The 15,488-nt window shown below is 51.0% G+C and overlaps 1 protein-coding gene across 8 annotated transcripts in view; it reads right to left on the bottom strand.

Moving 5' to 3' along the window:
• fcho2 (FCH and mu domain containing endocytic adaptor 2) overlaps window positions 1-15,488 on the bottom strand; it is a 39,932-nt gene that overhangs the window by 17,786 nt on the left and 6,658 nt on the right. For all 8 annotated transcript variants that reach the window (XM_062478955.1, XM_062478956.1, XM_062478957.1 and 5 more), the window contains exons 2-8: window positions 14,248-14,339; window positions 10,208-10,282; window positions 9,893-10,034; window positions 8,473-8,625; window positions 8,077-8,181; window positions 5,512-5,610; window positions 1,925-2,021 (exon numbers count right to left, since the gene is read on the bottom strand). In XM_062478955.1, the coding sequence (XP_062334939.1) occupies window positions 1,925-2,021; window positions 5,512-5,610; window positions 8,077-8,181; window positions 8,473-8,625; window positions 9,893-10,034; window positions 10,208-10,282; window positions 14,248-14,339 (763 nt within the window). The remainder of the gene's footprint in view (window positions 1-1,924; window positions 2,022-5,511; window positions 5,611-8,076; window positions 8,182-8,472; window positions 8,626-9,892; window positions 10,035-10,207; window positions 10,283-14,247; window positions 14,340-15,488) is intronic.

The raw sequence follows: 15,488 nt of genomic DNA, 5'->3' as shown, positions 1-15,488 counted from the left end.
TGGGGTTTTCTCTCACAGATTTGACTCGCTGTGGCTGCCAAACAAAGTAACACCAAAACCCCCCAAAAAAGTAACTACAACATGACAGATGTCAGAAGGTAAGACTTGTGTACGTCTGTAGTTGCTCCAGAGTTCAGGAGACCCTGGCCAAAACAGCAGCCAGGGTGGAGCTCGGGGCTCCGAGGGCAGGGGAGCGGCGCTGACGGCGTGGCCCGGTCGTCCAGGACGTGTTGTTCACACGCACTGGGGAGGACCAGGGCGGAGCGGTCGTACGTCGATGCGAACGCGGACGGGGAGCGCTGGGACGGCAGCGACGGAGGTGGACGCGGCACAGTGAGAGGAGGGTTCTGTTTCTTCCTCGCTCTCCCTCTCTTTGCTCCTCTCTCCGTCCATGTCTGTGTGTGTGTGTGTGAGAGAGGGAGAGAGAGAGAGAGAGCGAGAGAGAGAGAGAGAGAGAGAGAGAGAGAGAGAGAGAGAGAGAGGAGAGCATGCAGTCACGCATGAAAGCAGGAAGCTCTTTTAAATTGCATATGCTTCACATGGCGCTGGGAGCGGAAGAGGGGCGGGGCGATGTTGCGTGTCTGGCTCTCTGCCAGTTGACAGCTCAGCTGGATATCGGTGAACACTCGGTGCTACCCCCCCCCTCCCTCCCCCAAAAACCCACACCCCCAGTGTCACTGTTTCTCGTGGTAGAAAGTTTATTCTCTCTCTCTCTCTCTCTCTCTCTCTCTCTGTCTCTGTCTCTGTCTCTGTCTCTGTCTCTGTCTCTGTCTCGTCTCTGTCTCTGTCTCTGTCTCTCTCTCTGTCTCTCTCTCTGTCTCTCTCTCTCTCTCTCTCTCTCTCTCTCTTCTCTCTCTCTCTCTCTCTCTCTCTCTCTCTCTCTCTCTCTCTCTCTCTCTCTCTCTCCAGCCATCAGAGTGGCAGTGTCATCATGGGACGACTGGGTTATTGTTCTGACGTGGCGGAGGTCACAAGTGTGACCTCTTCTGAACAGCCGACAGGAGGAGGAATTCTCAAACTGTTTTTAGCCCCAATTAATTTGGCTGTCAAAACAAATGCAAGCCCTTGCACTGTGTCTGGACAGAAGGGTGAGCATGTGTATGCGCACACACTCACACACACACAGGGGTACAGCCCTCTGACTGCAAAACCCGAAGTAATGTGGTTGAAAAGCTGGGTCAATGAATTGCAGAGTCACTATGTAGTCTGACCAATGTACACTAGGGCTCAGGATACACTTTAGGCCAGGCCATACCAGATGGCTGAATTAAGAGAACACGTACAACACTACAGTGTGTGTGTGTGTGTGTGTGTGTGTGTGTGTGTGTGTGAGTGAGTGAGTGAGTGAGTGAGTGAGTGAGTGAGTGAGTGAGTGAGTGAGAGAGAGAGAGAGAGAGAGAGAGAGAGGAGAGAGAGAGAGAGAGAGACAGAAAGACAGACAGAGTTGGAGATTTGCTACTTGATTACTGTGGCATGGCCAAGTTTACACAAGACTCGTTGTTAGACCCTGACCTCCAGAAGAGGCTGTTCTGACTGCTTAGCCTGGCCCCTCTCCATCCCTCCCCTGTCACATGGTGGCTGGAATGCAGTGGCTCAGCCCAACCTCCAGGAGATTAGTATGATTGGTTCTGATGGGCCTTGACCAGCTTTAATTAGCCCTCTCCATACCATCCCCCTCAAACTCACAAGCCTGACATAGGGACACAGTCTCGAGGACTTGGTACTGGACCCAGCATTGGGTCCTGTACTGGGGCAGGTACAGAGGCTGGTGCTGGGTCCAGTACTGCACTGAGGATGCTACTCTCCTCACTTCCCTCTCCCAACTGATCCAGGAACAGCCCTCCGAGTTACAGGTAGTCACACGCACACACGTACATACGCACCTAGCTTTATCCCTCTCATAGTCTGTGTGTGCTCGTCTCACCTGGCCTCTCCTTTCCCGTTCCTTTGCTTTCCACCAGTTTTTGTATCAAACTCTCCACCGACGTGTTCTCCATGTTCCTTAGAAACTCTGTGTGATCCTAGAAAAAGTGAGTGAGAGAGAGAGACAGAGTGAGAGAGAGAGACAGCGAAAGGGCAATGAGTGACAGTTTGTATCCTCAAGTCGTTTGTTTGTACACGCAGGAGGGCTGACAAACACAACACGCCGCAGAGGCTACAAGGGCGCCTTTCGACCGCTCCTCTCCAAACACTACATTACCCACAACTCACTGCGCCGCCCGGGTGCCTGTCATGCCCTCGGCCGTGGTTTTTAGCACGGTTTCTCTGTGTCAGTGTCCATGGCCTGGGGAGACCAGCTTACATAATAAATGTAGCTATTGTTTTGTTGTGTTGGTCGTTTTTTTTTGTTTGTTGACGGTGCGAGTCTCCTGAGTGTCTTTGGTATCAGAGGAAGGGTGGTGTTTGTTTTGTTTGTTTGTTTTGTGTGCACGTGTGTGTGTGTGTGTGTGTGTGTGTGTGTGTGTGTGTGTGTGTGGGGGGGGGGGGGGGTTGCGTGAGCATAAGGGAGGGATGATAAACATGTTCTGACTGTGTGCCATCTCACCAGACGATTCAGACGTGCGTGATCCTGTAAGCACAGCAGAAGCTCCCCAGACACGCACGCTGCCACACAGACGCACAAACACGTGCACACGACAACACACACACACGTGCCCCCCCCCCCCCCCCCCCAGGCCCTTTGGGCGAGGCGGAGTGCATTAGCCCCCTGTTCCCTTGTGAAAGGAGGGGTCTGGTTTGCCGTGGCGGGATAGAATGCTCACTCCAGCACACGCGATCTGTCAGGTGCTGCTGCCGTGACAGCACTGCTGTGATGTCATCACCTGCGTGCCTAACACATACACATACACACACACACACACACACTAACTCCTCCCTAACCGCCACATATTTTTCACACATGCACAGATAGGCAAAAGAAGAAAAGAAAAAGAAAAAAAACGACGGCATATCCGCCTTCAAGTGCATGTCACTTACACGCGCGCGTGCGCGCTCACTTACAAATACAAACACAGCACACACACTGACATGCACACCTGCCCTCCTTTGAGCATCGGTACCGCACGCAGCCACGTTTTATTATGTACAGTCCATCGAAGCTGTGTGCCAACAGTGTGGTTTGACATTCAAAAACACGACTGGTCTGACATGTTTCCTCACGCGGTTTCTTTCCTCCATCAGGTTTCTCTCTCCACTGCTGCGCCCCTCCTTTTCGCCAATCGTATTCTACCTCGCTTTCTCTCCTCCCTCCCCCCCCCCATCCCTTTGTTTCTGGTCTCTGGTTTCATAGCTCCACTGCCCCCCTGTCCCGTGCACTCTCACCTCCTCCCCTCTCCCTCATCCCTCCATCCCGTGCAGTCTCTAAAGACCTCATCCAGTTCTCTGCCCTCTCTCCTGCTGGGGTGTGTGTGTGTGTGTTTGTTTCGTCAGGCTTCCATCCATGCCCATAGAGGTGGTAATGGTTGAGACACTGCCACGCCACTGGCTCACACAGCAGTGAACCAGTCTCAAGTCCACAGAACACAGAATTACACTTAGGAGCCAGCCTGCCTGCCTGCCAGCCAGCCAGCCAGCCAGCCAGCCAGCCACGGTCAGGGTGCGAGCTAACTCTGCCTGTGTGCTGCTAAACTAGAGTTCAAGGTGGGAATCTTCCCTATGCCGTCTGTGTAAAAGATACAAACACCGAATAGGGGGGGGGATTTGACGTCTGTGTAAAAGGGAGAGTCGGCATGCCGGGACAACACGCACTCAATGCCAAAGATGAAGTTGCGTTTCTGATTCTGGAAGGCCGGCACGCTGTCTAAAACCACACATGGCGGCATTATGACGCCTTTGTTTGGTTTGGTGTAAACAAACAACGGCGTCATAGAGGTGGTCTTCTTAACGCAATATAGAGGGATCTCTGGCTGAAGTATTGTGTGTGTGTGTGTGTGTGTGTGTGCGCCTGCGTGTTTGCGTGTGTGTGTGCTTGTGTGTTAGTAAGGGATTGTGAGGATCCCATCAATGATTCATGTGTGTATCTATGATTGGACAGTTGAGATGCAGTCCCCCTAAGTGTTGGTATCCATTTGTGTTTGTGTGCGTGTCCGAGTGTATGTGTTTTGACAGAGTGTATTTGTTATTTGTTTATCTAAAGTGAACCAGTTGAGTGTGTGTGTGTGTTTGCATGAATGCATGCATGCCTGGGAGAGTGTGCGTGTCTGTGGTCTCCCTGATAAAGCAGTATCTCGCACGACTAAGAGTGGACCACAATTTCTCTCCCTTTCCCTGTCCCTCCCTCCCTTTTCTTCTCTCTCCTCCTCTCCCCCTTTCTCTTCCCCTAACCTTCCATCTCTTCCCTCCTTCTTTCTTTACTCTCTCCCTCTCTCCCTCTCTCCCTCTCTCCCTCTCTCCCTCTCTCCCTCTCTCCCTCCCTCCCTCCCTCCCTCCCTCCCTCCCTCTTGGTAATGGTGTTCCCTAGCTCACACAGCCTGGTCTAAAGGGTATTCATCACGGAATCACAATTACTTGGGCTGTGTGTAATTTTCCAGCTGTTTGGAAGAGCACTCACCCACCTTCAGGCATGATGTTAATTAAGCCCAGCCAGCAACCGACAGGCAGGCAGGGCCACAGCACTCTGCCGTATCTGTTATCTATTCGCCTTCTTCACACGGAAGCAGACGAGCAGATTAGGGTTCTGGCGCCCCCTCTGGCGACCGCTCGTACTACAGCAGTGAAACGCTCTCTGGGCTGAGAAGGAGATCTTCTGGATTGGCTCACTAATCTGTCAGCCAAACGCCGACTTGTTTACTGAAAAACATTCAGTATGACCCTTTTTCCAAAACGGGAGTATGCACATTCCAGACATATTCATAGGATGAACTTCACGGGGGAACACGAAGTGACATGTCCAGAGTGGTCCGCTTTGGTCTGGTGTGTGTGCTATGACCAGAGAAGACGAGCCAATACACTCGGCCACTCACAGACGCAGTGGAAGGCCGGCACGCTGGTAACATGTTGAAAGTGTTTTAGATTGGCTGAGAGGGAGTTTTGATCAGTTTTTAATTGGTTGGTATAAACGGCTGAATGGAAGGCTTCCTGGTTCTCAGTGGAACGATTAGCAAGATCAAAGGCAACACTAATTGATCTGACGCGCAGTGAACCCAATGAGCACAGCGTCAAGGCAACCAGACACCCCGCCCCGCCCACAGGAATGTGTGTGTGGACGTGTTTGTGTGGATGTGTGTGTTTGTATGTATGCGTGTGTGTATGTATGTGTGTGTGGGTGGATGTTTGTATGGATGTGTGTGGGTGTGTGTGTGTATGTATGTGTGCATGTGGATGTGTGTGTGTGAGTGTATGTGTGTGTGTATGTGTGTGTGGATGTGTGTGTGTGTGTGTGTGTGTGTGTGAGTGTATATGTGTGTGTATGTGTGTGTGGATGTGTGCATGTGGATGTGTGTGTGTGTGTGTGTGTGTGTGGGAGTGCATGTGTGTGTGGATGTGTGCATGTGGATGTGTGTGTGACCTCACCACTCCGATCTGCACGTGTGTCTCGTCGACGGACTGGGAGTACGATTGGATGATCTCCTTCATGTGGACAATGTGGCTCTCTTCAATGTCTTGAAATTTCTGAAACAGAGAGAGAGAGAGAGAGAGAGAGAGAGAGCGAGGGGTAAGGGAGGGTAAAAACTGTGAAGTGCCTGACAAACGGCCATTTTATTGGGAGTCACAGATCCAAGTATCACACAAACACACACAACAAAACTTCCTCCTTCTGCAAACGTACTTCTTCCTGTTTGCGTTGCTCTAACTGGGTGGTCTGGTCAAGGCGCAGCCCCACAACCCAGTACACCCAGTGCACCCCTCCGCCCCCTCCGCCCCCTCCGCCGCCAGCACAAGGTGCCAATTATCTCGGGTGGGCTGTCCCTGGGAGCCGCGCGGCGGCCGTGACGGCGTGCTCATCCCGGGGTTTGGAGCGGCTTGCGCGGGGGAGATGGGGAGGTGGGGAGATGGGGAGGTGGGGAGGTGGGGAGATGGGGAGGTGGGGAGGTGGGGAGATGGGGAGGTGGGGAGGTGGGGAGGTGGGGAGGTGGGGAGATGGGGAGGTGGGGAGGTGGGGGAGACCGACACTCTGGTGTTTACTCGCGGCCGGTCCCTGGCACCGGGGCGAGCTGGGATAAACCATGGAGGACGACTATAAATAATCCCCAAACTGGAAAATCACAGCGTGGATGGAGAGAGGGGAGGGATGAGCACTGCCAGACCGCGTAAACACATGCACACACACACACACACATACACACATACATGCAGACACACACACATTCTCAGAGGCCTAAATGTGCACGCACACGCGTCCTCTTTCTAATCTTTTCCCATGAAGCACACACAAACACACGCACGGATTGATCCCGCACAGTCAACAAACATACATGTGGGAGTATGGACACGCACACATGCAGTGATGTCAGAGAGATCGCATGTGTGGTGTGTTTACTGTGGATAAGCACATGTGCTGACAGTGAGGTGAACTGTGGTGACTGGGATGTGAGGAAGTGGAGCTGCCACATTGCTTCCTCTGGGGGAATATAACCAGGATGGCTGGGCTAAGTCAAACCATCCCCTGCCTCCCTTCCTGCCTCCACACCTTCCTGCTGCCCTGCCTCCACACCTTCCTGCTGCCCTGCCTCCACACCTTCTTGCTGCCCCGTCTCCACACCTTCCTGCTGCCCTGCCTCCACCACACCTTCCTGCTGCCCTGCCTCCACCACACCTTCCTGCTGCCCTGCCTCCACCACACCTTCCTGCTGCCCTGCCTCCACACCTTCCTGCTGCCCTGCCTCCACCACACCTTCCTGCTGCCCTGCCTCCACACCTTCCTGCTGCCCTGCCTCCACACCTTCCTGCTGCCCTGCCTCCACCACACCTTCCTGCTGCCCTGCCTCCACACCTTCCTGCTGCCCTGCCTCCACACCTTCCTGCTGCCCTGCCTCCACCACACCTTCCTGCTGCCCTGCCTCCACCACACCTTCCTGCTGCCCTGCCTCCACACCTTCCTGCTGCCCTGCCTCCACCACACCTTCCTGCTGCCCTGCCTCCACACCTTCCTGCTGCCCTGCCTCCACACCTTCCTGCTGCCCTGCCTCCACCACACCTTCCTGCTGCCCTGCCTCCACACCTTCCTGCTGCCCTGCCTCCACACCTTCCTGCTGCCCTGCCTCCACACCTTCCTGCTGCCCTAGCTCCACACCTTCCAGCTGCCATGACTCCTTTCCTTTCTGACTCTGCACCTTCCTGCTGCCCTGCCTCCACATCTTCCTGCCTCCACACCTTCCTGCCGCCACACCTTCCTGCTGCCCTGCCTTCTTTCCTTCCTGCCTGCACACCTTCCAGCTGCCCTGCCTCCTGTCCTCCACGCCCCCATACCTTCCTGCCTCTATTATCTCCCTTCCTTCCTTTCTTCCTTCCTTCCTTCCTTCCTTCCATCCTTCCTTTCTTTCTTACCTCCTTCCCGCTCAGCCTCCTTACCTCACCTCCTTGCCTTCCTGGCTCCTTACCTCCTTTAATCTCTGCTCCCTCACTTTTCGCCCCCCATCGCTCCTGCCCTCCCAGCCTAGCTCTGTACGTTTGCCGAACAGCAGGAGGATATACAGAGGATGTGGAGCCCAAACTCTGTTGATCTGATTTTCATTTGCCGTTTATCTAATCAGCCCTTCAGATGGTTCCAATCAGGACTTTCCACAAAGATGAGGGCAAAAAACACAAGCCGGAGACGATGAGCATGGAACACAGGACACACAACCCAGAATACGGAACACACACACACAGTCCCTGTCCCACACACACAGATGCACAAGCACGCCCTAACACATACCGTGCACACGCGCCACATACGCACCCTCCCCCCCCCCCCCACACGCACACACACAACGTGTGGTCTTGAAAACATCCACTCGAAACACATTGCATGAATAACACGGCACAGAAACACATACCGCAGAGATATAGGCAGAGCAGGGAGGAAACACACACACTCACACGCATACACACACGCATACACACGCACGCACACACACACACACACGCAGCAGATACCTGTGCAGTCTCTGCCATCTTCTGTTCAAACTCAGACTTGGCCGTGGCATATTTCTCGACGTAGGATTTGTAGGTCTCTGTGGCCTTCTTGGCCTTCACTCCCGCCTGTGGAACACACACACGCACGCACGCACAGCGTATTTGAGCACATTACACACTCAACGCTGTACACACACCTAACATCACGCTGGCCCAGTACGGCAGTCTCCCAGACTCCAGACGGAGAGAGGGAGTCCAAACGAGAGACGCTGAGGCTTTCAAACGATTCGACTGACTTCCACACCGCCACATCATCAGCATTCCGTTGCGATAAAGATTGGCCCCGCTCGTGTTCTGTATGTGCGTGCCTGTGTGTGTAGGCGTGTGAGTGTTTGTGAACCCCCCCCCCCACCCCACCTTGTCGGCGTCTCTCTGGGTGGCCCCCTCCTTGCGGAGGCGTTCGTGCTCCACCGTCTTGGCATTGTAGTTCTCCTTGGCCTTCTGCAGCGCCTGCGAGGTGGTCTGGATGCTCTGGACTGCCTCCAGCGTGGACGCCACTTCCTCCTTTGTCTGGGCGACCAATCACAGAGCACGGCGTGGGCGTGAGAGAAAACTACAACCATAGGAAACTTACAACCCCCCCCCCCCCGTTCGTGGATAGCTTAGACTACATTTTATGTTTTCCGGAAGCTTACGGACGGAGCTGTGTTTAAATACGAGGTGCAGATAAGCGGGGAGGGACACGGATACAGATGAGGGCGTGACTGAGAAACGGTGGTGTTTTTTGGTCATCTTACTGTCCACAATACCACACGTCCAGAGAGCGACGAGTCAGACACTGAGAAACATCCGGAAACACACATGCAGGGGCTTCCGCCGACTACATTTGTTCTCTGCGTTTCGCGGAGGTAACCCACACACAGACCTAGGAAGAACATGCCCCCCCGCCCGGGCCCCAAGCTGGAATCGAACCCAGGATATTTCGCGGTGAGAGGCCGCAGTGCAAAGTGCTGTGCCACCGAGGGGACGATGCAGCAGAGAAAATAGAAAAAGTGAGGTAGAAAGTAGAAAAACAACTGTGAGAGGATAAGCGACGATAAGGGAGATGGAGAGCACAAGTGAGGGTGACAAGGGACAACAGAACGTGTGTCGCGCCGACGGCCCCCAAAACCCACCTCACTTCACCTACAGCTAATTCACGCCCGGCGTTTCGGTAGCTGGGACGCGCGCGTGGCCGCCGCCGCCTCATGCATGAGATACGAGCCGATGTTGTGCCGAGAGAAGAGAGAGAGAGCGAGAGCCGGAGAGGTGTAAAACGCAGGGTCTGCCGCACGACAAGGCAGAGCACGGACAGGCACCACGCACCACTCACACGAACCAGATTCTTATCCTTTTGCGACGAACGCAGCTAATACTGTAGGCCTTCCCCGGTGCTGTATGGCCCTACTCGAGGCCTCAGTCACGTGATAGGGGCTGAGGGGTCATTGAGAAACAGTGACGGAGACAGAGCTAGGCGTAGGGGTTTGGATGTCTCCACTGGAGCTATGAGGAGCTCTAGGATGGAGACGGGAACGTGAGAGGTTTGAGAGGAGGGCGGACGAGAGAGAGAGGGAGGAGCTTCAGCGGGGGGTTCCGTGGCTCAACAGCTACACGCTGTGGCAGCTTTACGGAGTGCGGCATTCCGCACGGACGCAAACACAGACGCACAATCGCTCTTTTCTCTCTCTCCGTCGCTCGCTCCTGCAGGCGCACAAACACACACCATGACCCTCTCACACGCACGCACTCCCAACTCACTGACAGTATGTCAGTGAGTTGCTCGCTCGCTGCCTCGTACCTTCTTGTGAGCTTTGGCCTGTTCGTCCACGTACTTCTGCACCTCCTTGATGAGCTCCTGCAGCTTCCTGACCAGCTCCATGTGGCAGCCGGCCAGCTTCTCCGTGGAGGTCTTGAACACGTCCCACACCGGAGCGAACGTCCTGAGGGGACAGGGGCGAGGGGGAGAGGGGAGAGACAAAGAAAGGGGGGGGAGAGAGTGAGGCGACGGAGAGAGAAGGGAGCAGAAAGAGAGCGAGAGTCAAGAGTCTAAAGGACCCGTCGCGAGGACCGGGTCGGCTCTGCTCGGACCTCGCCACGCCAACGAGATTCTTACCCCAGCTGGGAGAAGTTGCTGGCTGACTTGGCGAGTTTGGTCATCGATCTTGCATACACCTCCTCGATAGTAGCCCTGGGAGTGGGACAAACACGGACAATGATGTAATTCCTTATCTTTACATCCCGACCTGTTGTCGAGACACGGCGGGTCAGAGCTATCAGCGTGACTCCGTCACGTGAATTGTCTGTCCAAATCTGCGAAACAAAACTATGTGCTTCCTACATAACACTGTTGACTTCGATGAACTGCTTGTTAAATACTTGAATTTAAGGAGTCGGCTGAATCAATTCTGAAGCTGGAAAATGAATGAAGGTAGTGTAAACACACATATGAGCTTTTAGACAGCAGACAAGGAGTTTAGACTCAGTGAAATCATATCATGAGAGGAACTTTGTTTCGTACGCAAGGTTCATGTTGAGCAAGGGTGGACAGTAGCAACCTTTTTTTTCTAAAGTATTGTACTTTAGTATATTTTTGAGTTGATATACTTTCCTTGAGGATTTTGATTTTTTGGGGGGGTGGGGGGGAGGAATGACTAGTTACTAGGCACTTCACCCTACTTGCCTCGGGGGAATGTCCCTGTACTTACTGTAAGTCGCTCTGGATAAGAGCGTCTGCTAAATGGCTAAATGTAAACGTACTAGTTAATCCATTACGTTTGAAAGACAAATATTGTGCTTTTGAGTCCACAACATACCTATGAAGGTTCCCTTTACTCAAGCCATTAAAGCACAGATTTGAAGTCGTCGGTTCCATGTTCTTTTCTTAAAATGTGGTAGAGCGTACGCGGTGCTCGTCACAAGAGACTAAACTAGCACAGAAATATACTCCTACGTCGTCGGTCAAGCTCAAAGAGCTGGCTGGATTTTTATTTTGATCACTTGGTGGCGGTAATGATAACTATGGCAGATCAAGTTGACGATTCCTCACCGGAGCATCCATGGTCATATCTGGGAAAGCATGTCGAATGCAGACCATATACACACAAGCCACAGCTGTGTCAGAGCCCAGGTGGCGAACATGGTGTTTTATAGGGGTGGAGGTGTTCAGAAATGAAAACGACATTGGCTGTCCTTTTGTCAATATAATTGTGTTTCTATAGGCATTTCTATGGGCTTTGTAACATATTCGAGAAGTGTTTCATTCAACATGCTGTATAAGCAAGTCAGTGCATTCAGAAGGTAGCTTGAGTCATTAGGTTCACACATTTCAAAAACAATGATTTGACCTTAAAAGTAACAATTTCTTTTTAATACTTAAATATGTTTTAAAGCAAGTACTCCAGTAGTTTACCTTAAATAAAAATTCTACTGAACAATTTTCACTTGTTTTGGTGTAGGCCTAACATTTGAGTCATCTCTAAGTTAGTACCTCTAACTTTGGCTCGAGTAATGGGAGTTGTCTACTTTGTCCAACATAAGAGAGAGAGTTCGTCTTCCTCTCGCTCTTCCTCCTTCCTCCTCCGTCATCCCACCCTCTCCTTGCGTGGAAGCGACAGAAGTACGTACTACAAACATTTGTTTCGCCGGCGTCCTGAATCATGCACGTTTCATTCAGGGCTCTCCGCCCCTCTGCAGTCACGACACCGCAGGAGCAGAGTCAGGCTGGGGGCCTGCAAGCACGCGCCTGCACAGGGATATATCCATGCCGAGGATACAGCTAACTCTGCACAGGGATATACCTGCCGAGGATACAGCTAACTCTGCACAGGGATATATCCATGCCGAGGATACAGCTAACTCTGCACAGGGATATACCTGCCGAGGATACAGCTAACTCTGCACAGGGATATATCCATGCCGAGGATACAGCTAACTCTGCACAGGGATATATCCATGCCGAGGATACAGCTAACTCTGCACAGGGATATATCCATGCCGAGGATACAGCTAACTCTGCACAGGGATATATCCATGCCGAGGATACAGCTAACTCTGCACAGGGATATATCCATGCCGAGGATACAGCTAACTCTGCACAGGGATATATCCATGCCGAGGATACAGCTAACTCTGCACAGGGATATATCCATGCCGAGGATACAGCTAACTCTGCACAGGGATATATCCATGCCGAGGATACAGCTAACTCTGCACAGGGATATATCCATGCCGAGGATACAGCTAACTCTGCACAGGGATATATCCATGCCGAGGATACAGCTAACTCTGCACAGGGATATATCCATGCCGAGGATACAGCTAACTCTGCACAGGGATATATCCATGCCGAGGATACAGCTAACTCTGCACAGGGATATATCCATGCCGAGGATACAGCTAACTCTGCACAGGGATATATCCATGCCGAGGATACAGCTAACTCTGCACAGGGATATATCCATGCCGAGGATACAGCTAACTCTGCACAGGGATATATCCATGCCGAGGATACAGCTAACTCTGCCCATCTTTACATACTTTTTGGGGGGTCTGTCGAGCAAAAGTAAAGAGAAAGAGAGATAAAGATAAAGAAAAGACTTCCCACGTGTGCGATCGCAGGGGTCAAGATGCATAACTAGCGTATGGCAAGGAAGGCCTCCACTCCTGAGCAAAACACACACACACAGCTCATAATAGCCTTCTCTCTATTCACTGTGCTTCATTTAGTTTCTGCTGGTTAATCATGCCAGAGTGTAGAGCGAGCGGTACTTCTGGTATTAAAGAGGCCCTAGTGACAGAGGTGTACTGTGTGCCGTTCCCCTGCAGAGGGGGCCAGAGTGCTGGGGACTGCGCCACGCAGCTACACGAAACACACCTAGCCCAATTCTTCATGAACACAAGGTCATTTGTTCCAATAAAAGATTATGTTAGTCACCTGTTATTTGTAAAAATCATCCGTCTGCATTTTGACCAATAACAGTCTTCTTATCAATACAAACGACATTGTCAAATGCAGGAAGAATGCAAAAAGAAATCGTTAAAAAGATTATCTAATTTCTATATCCTGATACATTTATCTGTGATCAGATCATCCCTGTGACTGATAACCACATTCCTGAGAGGGACTGAAGCAGACAGTGGAAGTACAGCAAGAATTACAGCCTTTTTCATTCGAGGTCACCAAAATAGATTCCTTACACAATGAAGCTCATAGCACGCATTGTGAGGAATCTGAAAGGAAGGCATTATTACAACATACTTGACAGACTTCAAGTAGGCAGGGTTCATGGTGTGGATTAAACCTTAAGGAGGTGTGGTGTGTGTACTGTAGGTGTGTGGGGGAACGTGCAGGCCTTTGTGTGTGTTTTTGTGTGTATTGTGAGTCCTCGAGTATGTGTGCTGTATGAGTGTGTGTGTGTGTGTGTGTGTGTGTGTGAATGTGGCCTAGGTATGTGTAGCTGTTTTAGCTACTTTACATTCTATTCAGAAAACACCTCAGCCTTGCTCAACACATTTAATTTAGCATACACAAAAATGTGCTTAAAATGTCAACGAATCCTGTTTTTCAAGCTCCCTTTTCAAGTGGAATCTGATTCGGTTAAAATGGGAACCTGTTAAAAGTGGAACTGTTAGACAAGCAGTGACAATGGACCATACTGTAGGCTAATCTACTGTAAAGTAAATATAAATCAATAAGAGGAATAAAACATTTAAAAAGATCAGTAACAGTTCAATTCCAATTTCTCCCTGAGTGTTGGCTAACCGTAGCTGTCTCACTAGACTCTACGTTGTTACCTGGTACTTATTTACTCTTATTGGTTTGTATACACTGCAAGTGTGAAAAGCTTGGTTAATTTGTCACCAATTTCGTCTTTGAATGGCTTTGAGACGTTATTGTTCTTTCTGTCTAAATCAACAAACTATTCCGTCTGTTCTGAGAAACAGTTTAATTGTCCGAGATCTGTACAGAGCTGTACCTGACTCTTGGAAAATGAATTCCTAGTAATACCAGGAACCTTTCCTGACACAATGCATTAGTGTCAGCATTCAGCCCAAAACTGACTTCAGGACACCTGAATTGGAGCAAGTGGAGCGGCACTAGACATGAGATGGTTAACATTTGACCTAAAACACACACACAAACACAGTTGTTACCTTTCTCTGATGAACTCAGACAGCTCCTTAGAGGACATCTGGCCATGCTTCATGTTGTGGTAGAGGACGTCGAATCCATTGTTTTTTTCTCCCTGGACACCAGAAAGAGAAGATCAGAACACATCAGATGCCTCATCATCTCACAAGATGAACCAGCCAGCCAGCCAGTCAACCAGCGAGCTAAGTGTCCAGCCAGCCAATTCAGATCTCTTTCAGTATTACCATGTAGGCCCGGTCCACCAGCAGTACTCTCATGGCCTGCAAGGCCGACAGCTGCATCTGGAGAACCCTCTGGTCCACCATGCTCATCCTAGCCATGCTGCCTCGCTCCTCAAGCCCACAGTACTCAAAGTCCTAAGCTTCCGTTCTAAGGTCTAAGTCTAAGGTCTGTTTTTTAAATCCTGTTCAACGGTCTGGTTTTGATGTACCAAGTTCTGAAGACTCTGTAGGCCTGTAAGTACAGTCAGAACCCTTTAGAACTTTCCCAGGATTCTGTCTGGTATTGTGAAGAACGGATGAGACCAATGTTTGTCTAGGAGTAACCATGCCAATACTCGAGGGAAGGAGTCCTGTTGCACAGCGGATGTAAAAAATGCATCAGCAATACTAAATAATTCATAGCAAGTGGACAAGTGTAGCTAAATGGGTGGCGATTGGAGAGATTTAAGAAGGAAAACAAACAGAATGAATGAAGCCAGATTGAAGTTAAATTCTCACCAGTTTTTGTTTCAACTCACAGTCCAAGTCAATATACGCCCTTGGATTGACAAAGCTTTTCCTAAAACACCATTATTATAGCTCCAGCACCGACTAAATCTCCTAATCTTTCCCAAACCCAAATACACAGAGACATTACACAAGTATTTTGAAAAATTCCCTTTCCAACACTCTGGGAAAATGCTTACTATCCAAGAGTAACCAAGAAATCATCCCTTGATTCGACCTCCATGGAGTTGTGTTTTGCATCCAAGCCTTATTATCTGCTACATGCTCAGTTTGTGATATGAACCCTTCAAGGGAGTATGTGTGAGAGTGTGTGCGTGCATGTGTGCGTTGTGTGTGCCTGCCTGCCTGCCCGTCTGTGCACCAGCTGTTGCTAACCTCCCCTTCCCTTGAGCATCACACAGCCATTTCCTGGTTCATGAGCTCATCCAATAACACGAGCCCATTCAGCTTGCTCTAACAGATGGAACCCACCCTCAGCCAATAAAACACAAGAGTAACCTCTGACCGCCGGTTAC

Source organism: Osmerus eperlanus, chromosome 14 (genome assembly GCF_963692335.1).
Source record: "Osmerus eperlanus chromosome 14, fOsmEpe2.1, whole genome shotgun sequence".
Lineage (NCBI taxonomy): Eukaryota > Metazoa > Chordata > Actinopteri > Osmeriformes > Osmeridae > Osmerus > Osmerus eperlanus.
The sequence above is the reverse complement of the archived record's forward strand: the minus strand, read 5'-3'. Positions and strand labels throughout refer to the sequence as shown.